The sequence below is a fragment of the Anolis sagrei genome, chromosome 5 (assembly GCF_037176765.1).
Source record: "Anolis sagrei isolate rAnoSag1 chromosome 5, rAnoSag1.mat, whole genome shotgun sequence".
Classification (NCBI taxonomy): domain Eukaryota; kingdom Metazoa; phylum Chordata; class Lepidosauria; order Squamata; family Dactyloidae; genus Anolis; species Anolis sagrei.
In genome coordinates, this window is record NC_090025.1 from 91,868,256 (window position 1) to 91,884,297 (window position 16,042).

Here is a 16,042-nt window from a genome sequence, read left to right on the forward strand (position 1 = left end):
AGAATGGCAAACCAAGCAAATTACTAAAGAATGGAGAGGTTTCTCCAAAGGAGGACTCTATATCTGACCTTCTTTGTAAAAATAAGTATGAGTTGCTTCAAGGCAACTCAGCCGATAGCTGCCTTGAGGTGATAACTGAAGACAAGGGGAAAATAGATGCTGATCGTAGCATTGTGATTAGCCCCATGGAGCATAAGGAGTCAATATCTGTTTACGAACTGTTTGCTAAACCAATTTTCTTACCTCATAGAATCATAGAATCATAGAATCAAAGAGTTGGAAGAGACCTCATGGGCCATCCAGTCCAACCCCCTGCCAAGAAGCAGGAATATTGCATTCAAATCACCCCTGACAAATGGCCATCCAGCCTCTGCTTAAAAGCTTCCAAAGAAGGAGCCTCCACCACACTCCGGGGCAGAGAGTTCCACTGCTGAACGGCTCTCACAGTCAGGAAGTTCTTCCTAATGTTCAGATGGAATCTCCTCTCTTGTAGTTTGAAGCCATTGTTCCGCGTCCTAGTCTCCAAGGAAGCAGAAAACAAGCTTGCTCCCTTCTCCCTGTGGCTTCCTCTCACATATTTATACATGGCTATCATATCTCCTCTCAGCCTTCTCTTCTTCAGGCTAAACATGCCCAGTTTCCTAAGCCGCTCCTCATAGGGCTTGTTCTCCAGACCCTTGATCATTTTAGTCGCCCTCCTCTGGACACATTCCAGCTTGTCAATATCTCTCTTGAATTGTGGTGCCCAGAATTGGACACAATATTCCAGATGTGGTCTAACCAAAGCAGAATAGAGGGGTAGCATTACTTCCTTAGATCTAGACACTATGCTCCTATTGATGCAGGCCAAAATCCCATTGGCTTTTTTTGCCGCCACATCACATTGTTGGCTCATGTTTAACTTGTTGTCCACGAGGACTCCAAGATCTTTTTCACACGTACTGCTCTCGAGCCAGGCGTCCCCCATTTGGCATTTCATTTTTTCTGCCAAAGTGGAGTATCTTGCATTTGTCACTGTTGAACTTCATTTTGTTAGTTTCGGCCCATCTCTCTAATCTGTCAAGATCGTTTTGAATTCTGCTCCTGTCCTCTGGACTATTGGCTATCCCTCCCAATTTGGTGTCGTCTGCAAACTGGACACTGGACACTCTAAGCTTGATATGTTCCAAGCTAGGATGTATTCAAAAGAAATTAGAACGTACTGATTTTAATTCTGCTGAATTTCTGAATCCCATAACTTAAAGAACACCAAGAAGAAACACATAAGACACAGCCTGTAATTAGGCAAGACCAATTATCTAGACAACACTCAATTGTAAACAAAAGAAAGGATTACAGAACCTCGCCATTCTGAAACAAAACATCTTAATTTCAATCCTTGTCAATTAGAATTTTGTATTTCACCAAACTCCATAAACTGGAATAGATGGGGTAACAAAAATCATGTACTCTATTCTCTAAGTCTTTTGTTAAACACTCCAATAAGACAGATACATCTCCATTCATTGATCTGGCTCCCAAAAATAAAGTTCCATAAAAGATTTATTGCAGCTTTTACCAGTCCTCTAATCCCACAGATGTTACTCTCGATGTGTTCACATTTCATCATAAATTTGGAATTTTCATAAACAGAGTGTTCGAGGAGACTGGAACAAGGCCTCTTATTGGAAATCACATACCAAAAAAAAAAAAAATGGGCCAATTCCCAGCATCATAAACTGCCCCCTAAGTCCCAGATAAATTCAGTCATATCCTCCTAAACATTTTAATTGGAATCTTATAGATCTTGTGTAAGTACTGTAGATACATACCTTCCATGTCCCAAATTTGCTGGGGCAAATTTAATGTTTGTCTCAGCCATATTATACTCTAAATAAATATTGGGGTCAACGTCCAAATTAAATTCCAGGTTGCAGCCTCCAGGGATGGGGTCTAGACAAAAAAAAAAAGGCCAACAACTTGAGTAAGATAGATTATGATAATATGTGTGAAAGTAAAATAGAAGCTTTGGTAACAAGATATAATTCAGTAACAGAGTTATATGCAGGTAATAAAAGCCTGATACTAGCTTTCTAAAAAATGGGATTCCCCACAATAATTTATTATTGATTCTCATTTTAGTAACTTTTTGAAAGACAATATCAGAAATTTAACACGTTTCAAACTTTGAAACAACATAAATATGTAGCCCAAGAATCCAGTCTGCAAGCAAACTGCTAGGGACGGCAAAACATTTGTTTCATTAAAAATCATAACTCACTTATCATCCATCACATTCTTTTTGAAAAAATGTGATGCTTTCATTATTGGGTAAAAGGTATAAAGGTTTCTAGGTTCTTGTGGGTTTTTTCGGGCTATAGAGCCATGTTCTAGAGGCATTTCTCCTGACGTTTCGCCTGCATCTATGGCAAGCATCCTCAGAGGTAGTGAGGACCTCACTACCTCTGAGGATGCTTGCCATAGATGCAGGCGAAACGTCAGGAGAAATGCCTCTAGAACATGGCTCTATAGCGCGAAAAAACCCACAAGAAACTAGTGATTCCAGCCATGAAAGCCTTCGACAATATATAAAAGTTTCCCTTGACATTAAGTTCAGTCATGTCCGACTCTGGAGAGTGCTGCTCATCTCCATTTCTGAGGACATCTCTATTATTCGTAGACGCCTCGAAGGTCATGTAGCCAGTATGACTGCATGGAGCACCGTTATGTTCCCGCTGAAGCGGTACCTATTGATCTCATATTTGCATGTTTTTGAACTGCTAGATTACCAGATTTGAACCGCTGACCTTTCGGTCAGCAAGTTCAGCAGCTCAGCAGTTTAACCCAGTGCGCCAACGGGGGCTCCTTACTAGATAGCCTTACAGAAAACTAAGAGAAATTTCACTTGTGACTGAGAAAGAAAAAAAGTTTAAAGGATTACCTCTTTCAGTATAAGAGTAAGGAACAGCTGTACTCAACACAGAATTGGCATTCACAGCTTGCAAATACCATGTACACACAGTCTGTTGAGGTTGTAGGATAGATACCAGCCCTATATCTGGTCCAGTTCCTGAGTTAGTTATGGAAGATTTCTGGGAATCACAACAGATTAATAGGCAGCTGTAAAAACTGTTCTGCAAATGATACAACCATAGATTTACTCAGGTACTCCTCACTGAATTCAAGATCTCTAGGATTGCAGCCTATGTTGATTTATGTGCATGTTCTGGTGTGACATACACTGCAGGTTTTTGGGAATGAAACCCCATTTTTAAAGTGTTTTCCCTAACCACAAAACCCTTTCCACAGCTATAAAAACTTGGAACTGAAAGGCACATTGGTGTTTCTTGAAATATAATTTCAGATAATTTTTGAGCCACAGTTTAATCACATAAGTATTCACTATTCTTTAAGAGAACATTTATATCCTTTCAAGCCAGTTTTATTCCAACAATGAGGCTAGCAGACAACAGTTTGATTTTCAGTAAGTCTAAGTTTACTGAAATATCTTGTGATAGGAAATGACAGCTAAGATTCAGACAAACATTCCTCATGCTGTAGTGGAAAAACAGCAGCTTTGTTTGCACTAATGCTTTCTCCCCCTTCCCCCTTCCTTATTTCTTCCTCTCTCCTTACCACCACATAGCGTGTGCGCAAATGGTTTTAGTGAGGGGTTGGAAAGATAAAACAAAATGGACTTCCCTCCCTATGGATATTAGATCAGCCCCCTCCCTCCTGACCTTCTATAAGAAAGTAAAAACATGGCCTTTTGATCAAGCCTTTGGAGATCTTGTGCAATACATAAATATGGAATTATGCGGAATTGACTATTGGAATGGCCCAGACTATGACCTTGGATAATGTGGTTAACAGTGATGGCATTGTTTTATATGTTTAAATGTTTTAATATAGTTTATAATTCTATTTAAATGTTTATTTTAACTGTACATTGTTTTCAAAGGCATCGAATAGTTGTCTAAATGTAAGCCACCTTGAGACCCCTCCGGGGTGAAGAAAGGAAGGGTAGAAATATTGTAAATAAATAAATATTCTAGACAATGTTACAAAACTAAAACTTATTGACTAAGACTTACGAGCTATCCTTTACTTTATTTTATCTTAGAACAGATAAAGCAGTGCAAACAAATAATAAAGTGTTCCTAACCAAGGCAAACTGCAATTGTGGAAAAGGCCCAATATAAGCTTGCGGTTGATGATAGAACCATGAGTGCAAAGGTCCCAGGAATGTTTAACTCTGCCTGAATGCAGGACCTCTTGTGAATCCTACATATGCCAACTGGAGGTTCATAATGGAATTAATGTAATGAATAGATCAAAGTACTAAACCAAAAAATGGGACATGGAAGTTTACTGTGTATAGCTTACATTTTTGTATCAATCATCTTAAGCTTTATTCATATTATTACCATAATAATAAAACTGGGTTTTTCAGCCGTTTTTAAAGGATGAAAAAGCGCCCTTCGGCCTATACTTGAGTCAATGTTATTTCTTATTTTACTGGCTATTTTTATTACATTTATGATTTTACTCTTATTATTATTATTATTATTATTATTATTATTTCCCTTATTTTACTCTATTATTTTTATTACATGTATTATTTTACTATATTATTACTATTACATTAATTATTTTACTCTATTATTATTACATTATTATTTTACTCTCTTATTATTTTATACACTTCAAGATTTGTACGCAGCAAACAATATCATTATGCTGGCTTTTGTATTTGATCACACGTCAGACACTTCCCAAGTGTCTAGGACTGTGTGATGTATCAGCGAATAATGCATGCAGATCCAAATAGGGTGGTCTTTTGCAGCTTTTAGATGGTAATTTTGTCAGTGCCGATTGTTTTTAAGTTCAAACTACAAGAGAGGAGATTCCATCTGAACATGAGGAAGAACTTCCTGACTGTGAGAGCCGTTCAGCAGTGGAACTCTCTGCCCCGGAGTGTGGTGGAGGCTCCTTCTTTGGAAGCTTTTAAGCAGAGGCTGGATGGCCATTTGTCAGGGGTGATTTGAATGCAATATTCCTGCTTCTTGGCAGGGGGTTGGACTGGATGGCCCATGAGGTCTCTTCCAACTCTTTGATTCTATGATTCTATGAAGTGCAGAACAAGGTCTTTAAACACTGCACCCAGTGTGCCAATCACCACTGGGACCACCTTTACTGGCTTTTGCCAGAGTCTTTGCAGTTCTATCACTGAAAACTCCTGTGGCTTTTGAAGTTGTTTTCCTTCCAGTTGCCCTACAGGTTCATGCCCTGGTTGCTCAGCAGTGGGTCCTGGTTCCTGTAGCCCAGTGGTTCTCAACCTGGGTCCCCAGATGTTTTTGGCCTTCAACTCCCAGAAATCCTAACAGCTGGTAAACTGGCTGGGATTTCTGGAAATTGTAGGCCAGAAACATCTGGGGACCCCAGGTTGAGAACCACTGCTGTAGCCCATTTGTCGACAGGTGCCCAGGAGAAGCATTCGCTGCAGTCCTTATTATCCTGGGCGACAACAGAGGCAGTATAAGACCTCTTTAGGGTTTGTTTCACCATATTTAAATGGGCTTATTTATCTATAAATAAATAAATCTATTTATTATTGTTGCATTTAGTATTTTACTCTATTTATTATTGTTATTATTCACTTATTATTTTATTCTATTATTAGTACATTTATTATTCCACTCTATTTATTATTACATTTATTATTTAACTCTATTTATTATTATTTTTATTACATTCATTATTTTACTCTATTTTTATTGCATTTATTATTTTACTCTCTTTATTATTGGAAGGATATGTAAACACATTTACACTGAAGAAGGTTAGAATAATGGTTAAATCAGAGTTGGACAGCCTTATCTTAAATTATAGCTTTATGTAAATATTCAAAAACATTTAACCTACTGATGTCTCAATTAATGTAATTTTATTTGTATCTATTTTTATTTTGAAATTTACCAGTAGCTGCTGCATTTCCCACTCTCGGCTTATACTCAAGTCAATACGTTTTCCCAGTTTTTTGTGGTAAAATTAGGTGCCTTGGCTTATGTTAGGATTGGCTTATACTCAAGTATATATGGTATTTTGCAGTTTGTGCAAATCAAATATCCTTTTCATATGTGTCCGTTTGAGGTCTCCCTATAGAATTCAAGACAATCTGGGTTCACATGCCTGGGAACAATCCATAAAACTGTCATCTAGTCTTTCTATCCAGATTACAGAGATGTTTCAGAAAGAAATGAACCATAAAGTATGTCCGAGTGTATGCTACTTTTTTAGTAGATTTGGTATAAAAGTTTGGGGTGGGGGTGGATTGTGCATGAACTCAAGGCTTCTATACCACTTACAAAGGGGAAAACATTGTTATAAAGAAGACTTGTACTAGTGAAAAGCAACTCAAAGAAAAATAATTGTGCTGTATTTTATCTATATGTAAAACAGTCTTGGTGCTAAATTAACATTAGCAATCAGATTTGAAATACCTTGTCGAAAGAAATGGTCACATTCTGATGGTGGGTATGGATCTGAAATATTATGACAGTCACATTGCTGGAAATATTCTTCAACACGGCTTCAGCTGGAATGGTTTCATTCAGCAATACATTCTTAAATTTGCCCAAAGAAAACTCAAGAAGGCCTGTGTTAAAAGGAAACAACTATTGGTTATAAATCAGCTTTCTTACGTAAATTAAAAAAAACACATAGGTAACGTGAAGTTTAACCTAAGATGAGAACAATTCTTATATACTGCACAGTAGTCAGTACTGTACAGTAGTCATTTGTTTCATTCATTTCATTCAGGTATTCGTTTCATACTGTCAATTCGGAAGACACGAAACAAAAATACCATTTTTGGATGAAATGAAAGGTGGCACAAAAGGTCATTGTTGCTTGCTTTCCCTTTTGGGCCGCATGGCTTTCCAAGGGAGTTCTTCAAGATGTGTCAGGTAGAAGTGTTTCAGCCAATCAGGGCCCAAGAAGATTGTGACGTGGCCAGGGTATTTAAGGGAGCAACCACCCCTACAACTCCCATTGCGTTTGAATCCTCTGCTGCTATTGGGCTGGCTTCTCTCTCTGCTTTTGCCTTGCCTTGCTGCTGGTGGGGAAAGATTTGTATTATTTTGGTTTGCCATAGCTTGGTTGTATTAGGATCAGGATGCCTGCAGTGGAGGATGGGGAAATGCATTCCATGACCCCCCCCCCCCCCCCGTGACATCATCTCAGTCAACAACTGCCGCCTCCCAGACAAGTACTGTTGCCCCAAAACAGCAACAACATCAGGCATCGCTCCTCAGTTCAGGATCACTTTGGAACTGATCCAGACGGTTCAAGTGGCAATGTGTTGGCACTGTAATGACAAAGTCAGCTGTGATAAGGATGTCAGGCACCTCTCTATCAGTGGCTTGATACACCACAACATGAAGCAACACCCCTATGCAGTGTGGCTTTAGCAACGGCAGCAGTACTACCAGTTCCCCTGTCATTGAGACTGTGAGGGGGAGGAGCCAGTCCACTCTCGAGAAGTGCAGCACATCCAGGATCAGTGGGACAACAGGGCAGAAGCCACCCACTGGCAGTGAGATGACCACGTGAATAGGAGAACTGATGGCTCTGGACGATGAGGCCTTCCACATGTTTGAGAATATAGGGTTATGCCACTTCCTCAGCCACGTGGCTCCCCACTACAAAATCCCCTCCCATACTACATTTTCCCGCATGGTCATTCCTTCCATGTACCACAGTTGTAGGGACGTGCTTGCACACAGTTGGACGACACCAGCCCTCAAACCTTCATCCAGCTGTGTGGAAGGGGCACCAAGACACCAAGCTGTGTTACCAAGAGGGGATCTGAACCACATGCCACTGCTTCTCAGGACACTGAGGCCCAACATCAGACTCCTAGGAGTCCTGAGGGAGTCGTCCTTATGTCCCCCAAACCCTTTCCTTCTTTGGTGGGGTGGGTGGCCAACCTATCACTCTGCTACTGAGCTGAAATCATGACATGACATGGTATGCTGGAAAAAGTTTTGTTCTTTCGGACACAAGATGAAAATCCCATTAGGATAGGCACGCCGTTTTCGCAAGCGGCAAATGAAAACAAAAACGGCACAAAAAGAATGAAACAAAACAAAACGGAAAGCGATTTCATACAAATGCACAAGACTACTGTATAGCCAATAATTCCCTGCAATTAAGACTGCCTTCTCCTAAGTGGCTTCGTATCTTGGAACACAATTTTGTGCAACCGTAATATATCGCTGAACAATTCTGAAACTTTACATCATAAAGCAACTGACCCTTCCTTTAAAAACAGATTCAGAATAAAATTATTCATATCTCTAAAGTGGATTCCATTAATTAAATCAAGAGACGGGTATCGCAATTCAGCAAAGGAACAATGCCTTCTGAACTAATTTAATTTCTATTTTAATTTGATATTGCATAACTTTAAACATAAAGATTGTATTATGTAGTTAATTGCAATCCTTCATTCCCAGCATATTATCCCTGATAAACACAAAGCATTCCCAAACACAAAGTGCTTTAAAGAGTTTCTATTGCATGAAGGTGAGGTTCTGCAAACATTACAAGAGCAATCACCTACAAATCTTTCTCCAAATAAGAATACACATGGAAAAGAACACATGACTCACAACTTTCCCAGAACACTCATCTCGAGCATATGACAAGCTTTCAAATTGGTGTCAAGGAATAGAGAGGCTCATACATTTGTTGTGTAAGTCCTGCTTGTACATTTTCCCACACCTTCATTTTGATCATGAGGGTGTGGAAATACATACCTTCGCCATAGATAGTCCCTGTGACTCTTTAAATTACTACTCAGCAAAATTATGATTTACTATGTTCAGTCATGGAGTATGATGCAAAAGATGGAGTATGATGCAAAAGTTGAAAGACATTTTGCTTTTGCTTTTCCATCCCTGACTGCAATATTCCTAATCCAGACAGCAGTTTCGATATTCATGTGTATACCTATTCCTTTTGTAGAAACAGTAGTGACCCGTCACCCTTGTGTTACTTGCACCCGAGGTACATCATATTCAGAGACAGGGCTTTTTTCGCAGCAGTGCTCCTTTCTCAAGTAAACCTCAATTCCAAAATACACTTTTAAACAATTACTATTTAAAATCCATAAGGACTCCACCCCACTCAGACCCATCGTGAGTGCCATTGGATCCCCCACATACGACCTAGCAAAATTTCTTGCTGCGCAGTTACAAAGCCATATTGGGCTCACTACACACTACATCAAGGACTCAGCCCACTTCATAGAAAAAATCAGCAATCTCAAGCTAAATACAAACGACAAACTGATCAGCTTCGATGTGGTATCTCTATTTACCATGGTCCCGGTAGCAGACACCATGGCACTCATCAACCAGAGGTTCCCAGAAGACATCACGGCTCTGTTTCACCATTGCCTTACCACCAGTTACTTTCAGTGGGACAATGAATTCTACGAACAGAAAGATGGAGTAGCTATGGGGAGCCCTCTCAGCCCGGTCATAGCTAACTTCTACATGGAACACTTTGAAGAACAAGCCCTGGAAACAGCAACCAGAAAGCCCACGATATGGTTCAGATATGTGGATGACACCTTCACCATTTGGAGCCATGGAGAAGAAGAACTCAACAGGTTCCTGGACCATCTTAACAGCATCCACCCAAACATCCAGTTCACCATGGAAAAAGAAAATGAAGGAAGACTGCCTTTTCTAGATGTCCTAGTCATCCGCAAACCAGATCAACAATTGGGTCACACCGTCTACAGAAAACCCACACACACAGATAGATATCTACATAAAAACTCCAACCATCACCCAAGTCAAAAAAGAAGCACCATTAAAGCCTTGGCAGACCGTGCAAAAAGAATCTGTGAACCCCACCTCCTCCAAGATGAACTGAACCACCTCAACTGGGCTCTACAGGCCAATGGATCCTCCACCTCAGACATCAGAAGAGCTGCAAGACCAAGAACAAGCCACGAGAGTAAAGATGAAGATCCACCCAGAGGAAAAGTGTTCCTGCCATACATCAAGGGAACCACTGATCGCATAGGGAAGCTTATGAGGAAACACAACATACAAACAATCTACAAACCCACCAAGAAAATCCAACAAATGCTACGTTCAGCAAAGGACAAGAGGGATCCTCTCACCTCTGCAGGAGTCTACCGTATACCATGCAGCTGTGGACAAGTCTACATAGGGACCACCAAACGCAGCGCCCAGACACGCATCAAGGAACATGAAAGGCACTGCAGACTACTTCAACCAGAGAAGTCAGCCATAGCAGAGCACCTGATGAACCAGCCTGGACACAGCATATTATTTGAGAACACAGAAATGCTGGACCACACCAACAACCACCATGTCAGACTACACAGAGAAGCCATTGAAATCCACAAGCATGTGGACAATTTCAACGGAAAGGAAGAGACCATGAAAATGAACAAAATCTGGCTACCAGTATTAAAAAACTCTAAAATTATAACAGCTAAACAACTGAGAGGAAAAAACCAGGCACAGATTAACACCTCCCAGCAACAGATTTTCCCAGGCTCAGGCAGACCTTCAAATGCTAATGAAGGTGATCAGCTAAACATTCACACCTAACTGCAGCAGGGAAGAGCTCTTTGCCCCACCCCAGCCATTCCACAGATATATAAACCCATTTTTCCTACTTCCAACAGACCTCACACCTCTGAGGATGCTTGCCATAGATGCAGGCGAAACGTCAGGAGAAATGTCTCTAGAACATGGCTCTATAGCCCGAAAAAACCCACAAGAACCTAGTGATTCCAGCCATGAAAGCCTTCGACAATACATTGAACATCTCTACGGGGAGAAACTGTTCCAAGACACAAGGAAATTGGAGAAACTAAGGACCAGGAAAGCACATCTACTGTGCTCCCTGACTTTCCTTCTACGCTGCAGAGACACAGATACCATCCCACAATTTCTCGCAGCCAAAAGGACTTTCAAAACACCACAGGCTCATCGGATCTATGACCGCCTAGAACGCAACCTCTTATGAGAGAGAATTCACACCATCCGCAAAGAACTCGCAAACACAGACAAGCAATTGCTGCACCTCCATATCAACATCAGCCAGAAGATGAATTCCCAGGACTGGGACAAAATAGACAACCTCACTTACAGGAAAATGGAGAAAAACATGGCTGTCCACACCAACAGACAAAAACAAAAATTCCACAAACGCCAAAAGCAACAGCCGAAACCAGAACTGGATACATCACGGACCATCATCAACCTGACAGACAGACAACTCTCTGAAGACCAAGTATCCATACTAGCGAAAGGAGGAAACTTTGCTGTAACCGCCACCAGGATCCCAGTAGAAAACATCATTGCCAATGTTGAATCAGCAATTTATCGCCTCCCCGAGGAGGAAGCAGAAGAAGTACGAGCAGAAACAGCAAGGATCCTGAAAAAGGCAAAACTTCCCTCCAGTAACATTACTAGGAAGGAAAGACAAGCCATCAGAGAACTGAATTCAGATCCGGATATCCTCGTTATGCCAGCAGACAAGGGGAATGCCACAGTTATCATGCATACAGAACAATACAAGGAGAAGATCAGAAAACTCCTGGACCCTACTATATACAAAAAACTCAAGCAAGACCCAACTGCCAAAATAACCAAGAAAACCAACACCCTGATTAAGAACTCCTCCATAAACTTTGACATACGACAACAGCTATGTAAATCGGAAGCCCATCCACCCAGGCTTTATGGACTCCCAAAATCCATAAGGACTCCACCCCACTCAGACCCATCGTGAGTGCCATTGGATCCCCCAATTACTATTTAATTTGCTTACAATCCATTCTCCATCATCCAAGGCTTGAAATTATTCCTCCCTAAACAAATATTTTGCCATCTATATAAATAAAAAAATGTAAATAGAAAAGAAATCAATCACACTCTAGATTTGGAGGCTGAGGCTCCGAAAAGGAAAGGTTCTTTTGTGTGTGGTCTCTCATTGCAATTTGGAACACAAGGGCTTAAAAATCAGGTAGATAACCTCCCTCAATAATGCTGACTCAATACTAAAACATAATGCATGAATTTCATATCAGCATGAAGCTCTTACACAAAGTGAAGTTTCTCCAAAAACAAGCATGAACTTCAAACCAGAAACTAGCATTTCCTGTGTAACAACAACTTCAAAAAGCACACACATTTTACTAGATCAGCTATCCTAAAAATATGGGGGAGATATAAAAAGAAACTATATAACAAAACACCACTCTGGATCTCGCCATTAGAAGCGGGACAGAGAAGATGCATGGGATGGAATGATTGGCCAATTTATAAAGAAATATTGAAAAGGGAGGAAGGAGAATTAAATCACAACAAGAGCTAAACACTATAGATCAGAAAATCTCCTGGTTTCAATACTGGCAGATCAAAGAGAAATATAAGATAGATAAAAATTAGGATTTGCACAAGAAAAAAAATTTTGGAACAAAATAATGGAGTCAGAAAAAAATTAATAACAAAGATATACAAAAAATTACTAGAATGGTCAATGGAGACAAAAAAAAGAAAAAGGGTTTATTAAAAGATGGGATGAAAATATAGGAAGAAGCATTAGAAAAGAAGAATGGGAGGAAATCTGGAAAAGAAAGATAAAATTTACATATGCATCAGATCTGAAAGAAAACTGGGTGAAAATATCGCAAAGACGGTACATGACCCCGAAAAAGCTAGGAAAAAACTATAACAACACGAGTACAACTTGTTGGAAATACAGAACAAAAGAAGGTTCTTATTACCACATGTGGTAGACATGCGATAGAACAAAGAAATATTGGAAGAGAATAAGAAAGAGATTCAAAAAATGTTAAAAATACAAATACCCTGGAAACCGGAATTATTTTTACTAGGCATGTATGATTTAAAATTAGAACGAAACACAGATAAACTATTATTTTTGATACTGACAGCGGCAAGAATGTGTTTTGCAAAAAGATGGAAACAAAAAGAAACACCAGATGAAGATGAGTGGTTAACGAAAATTTTAGAGATTAGGAACATGGACAGACTCACCTTCCTTATGTCAAAGAATAAAGAAATGAGAATGATTGAAACAGATTGGAAAAAAGTTACTGAATATCTGAGGCAAGAGAAGAAAGTGATCTTGATCTAAAACAGATAATAAGGAAGGAACTGTAAAAGAGAAAGGAAAAGAAAAAACAAGAGAAGGGGAAGAAGTGAGGGCAGAAAAAAATGGAAACGAAGAAGATCTCTAGAACAGTGTTTCTCAACCTGGGGGTCAGAACCCCTGAGGGGGTCGCGAGAGGGTTTCAGGAGGGTCGCCAAAGACCATCAGAAAAGAGAAGGCAGAATATCTCTCTGCCTGTCCTTCTCTTTCTTTTTGGTGTTGGTGAACTACAACTCCCAGAATTCAAAAACAGCCCCTCCCCGACCCCACTAGTAATCAGTGTTGGCCAAGTAGGTAGCATGCCAAGTTTAGTACAGATTCCTTATGGGGTGGATTCAGAATGCTCTTTGATTGTAGATTAACTATAAATACCAGCAACTTCAACTGCCAAATGCCAAGGTCTATTTTTCCCAAACTTTGGGCGTATTGAGTATTCATGCCAAGTTTGGTCCAGATCCATTAATGTTTGAGTCCACAGTGCTCTCTGGAGGTAGGTGAACTACAACTCTAAAACTGAAATCAATGCCCACCAAACCCTTCCAATATCTTCTCTTGGTCATAGGAGTTTTGAACCAAATTTGGTTCAGTTCCATAGATGGCGGAGTTATCTTTGATTGTAGTTTAACTATAAATCTCAGCAACTACAACTTCCAAATGACAAAATCAATCCCCCCAGCCCCACCAGAATTGAAATTTAGGCATATCATTTGTGCCAAATTTGATCCAGTGAATGAAAATACATCCTGCACGTCAGATATTTACATTACGATTCATAACAGGAGCAAAATTACAGTTATGAAGTAGCAATGAAAATAATGTGATGGTTGGGGGTCACCACAACCCGAGGAACTGTATTAAGGGGTCACAGCATTAGGAAGGTTGAGAAACACTGCTCTAGAAGATACCAAGGAGTCAAAACCCTTTTTTTTCTTCTTTCATTTTTTCTTTTTTCTTTTTATTTATTTTTATTTAAAAATCTCCTGTCGTATATATATATATATATATATATATATATATATATATATAATACAACTCATGTTTTAATGAAAATACTTAATAAAGAATATATATATATATATATATATATATATGTTACTTGAAATGTGTATGTGCAATCAATATAATGTCCACATGGATGACACCCTCGTAGTACCGTTAATGATGACAAAATGTTAAAATAAGCATGCTGAGACATTCTGAGATCACTTATACCAATGTGCCGTGAATGCTGTGAGTCGATTATCAGCAAAAGTATCCTATTCTTTGGGAACAATCTGCATCTCTGTCTGTCCTTTTCTAACTGTAAAAAGTTATAACATTTCTTTACAATCCCCTGAGGACCTCTGGTCTATTTCATGAATAACTATTCTGCTACTAAATGCAAAACTTGAGAAAGTTTATGTGAATGTGTATATTATGTGAGTACATAATTATATCATGGGTTGAGTCCTAACTATTTCACAAAATAGTTAGGACACGGTACTTTTCAAGACAGACAACACCCTTAAAACAGGAATGCGCAACATTGATTCATATCTGTCACACACTCACACGCCTGAAGGTCAAGAACAGCTCACATGATGTTAAGTGCTCAAGAAGCAGAAAAAAAATATCGTTCAAGTTCACTTTACTGTGGTCAATTACCAGCTCAAGAGAAGAGGGACACAGTCCCAACAAACACATCAGATCTAAGGGTCGAGAGATTTAAAACTTTAATATAAGAGTTGATATCCATGTATAAATGAGGGAGCAAGCTTGTTTTCTGCTTCCCTGGAGACTAGGACGCGAAACAATGGCTTCAAACTACAAGAAAGGAGATTCCATCTGAACATGAGAAAGAATTTCCTGACTGTGAGAGCCATTCAGCAGTGGAACTCTCTGCCCCGGAGTGTGGTGGAGGCTCCTTCTTTGGAAGCTTTTAAACAGAGGCTGGATGGCCATCTGTCATGGGTGATTTGAATGCAATATTCCGGCTTCTTGGCAGGGGGTTGGACTGGATGGCCCATGAGGTCTCTTCCAACTCTTTGATTCTATGATTCCATGATTCTATTGAACCTAAGGACCGGCCTGACATCTGCTACAACCCCCAGTATTCTTTTGGAGAACTGCAATACCATAACCCAAGAGCTCCAAAAGCAACTAAGATGCAACTACACAACAACGCAGGGGCAACATCAGCACCACTCCAAGGAATGCATAAATGCTAAAAAAAATCACTCGCTTCCACCTACCAGGTTTTCTTTCCAGTAACTCAGCAACAATTGCACAAGAGATACTCCATCAAAAGAGATGCTACAAGTTTCTGTTGGCTCGGGGGGGAAAGGGAAGACATGAAAAACAATTGCTCATCCATGCTATCAAAACCAGAAAAAAATGTTATGTATGGTCCAATAATACCAGAAACACATCTGTCAGAATGAATCCTGGTTTTTCCATCTTCAATAGCTATCAAAGCACATGCAAGTCATTAATACTCGTGTATATTAGCGAGGAGGAGCTGAGGAGCCTTCTAATCAAGGTGAAAGAAGAAAGCGCAAAAGCCGGGTTGCAGCTAAACGTCAAAAAAACCAAGATTATGGCAACAAGAATGATTGACAACTGGAAAATAGAGGGAGAAACCGTGGAGGCTGTGACAGACTTTGTATTTCTAGATGCAAAGATTACTGCAGATGCAGACTGTGGCCAGGAAATCAGAAGACGCTTACTTCTTGGGAGGAGAGCAATGTCCAATCTCAATAAAATAGTGAAGAGTAGAGACATCAGACTAGCAACAAAGATCCACCTAGTCAAAGCCATGGTATTCCCTGTAGTAACCTACGGATGTGAGAGC

The 16,042-nt window shown here is 39.8% G+C and overlaps 1 protein-coding gene across 1 annotated transcript in view; it reads right to left on the reverse strand.

Annotated features, from left to right (window-relative positions):
* The window catches only part of TM7SF3 (transmembrane 7 superfamily member 3), a 47,041-nt gene that overhangs the window by 25,749 nt on the left and 5,250 nt on the right, over positions 1–16,042 (reverse strand). The window contains exons 2-4 of the mRNA XM_060778240.2: positions 6,483–6,637; positions 2,921–3,071; positions 1,812–1,932 (exon numbers count right to left, since the gene is read on the reverse strand). Coding sequence (XP_060634223.2) covers positions 1,812–1,932; positions 2,921–3,071; positions 6,483–6,637 — 427 coding nt within the window. The remainder of the gene's footprint in view (positions 1–1,811; positions 1,933–2,920; positions 3,072–6,482; positions 6,638–16,042) is intronic.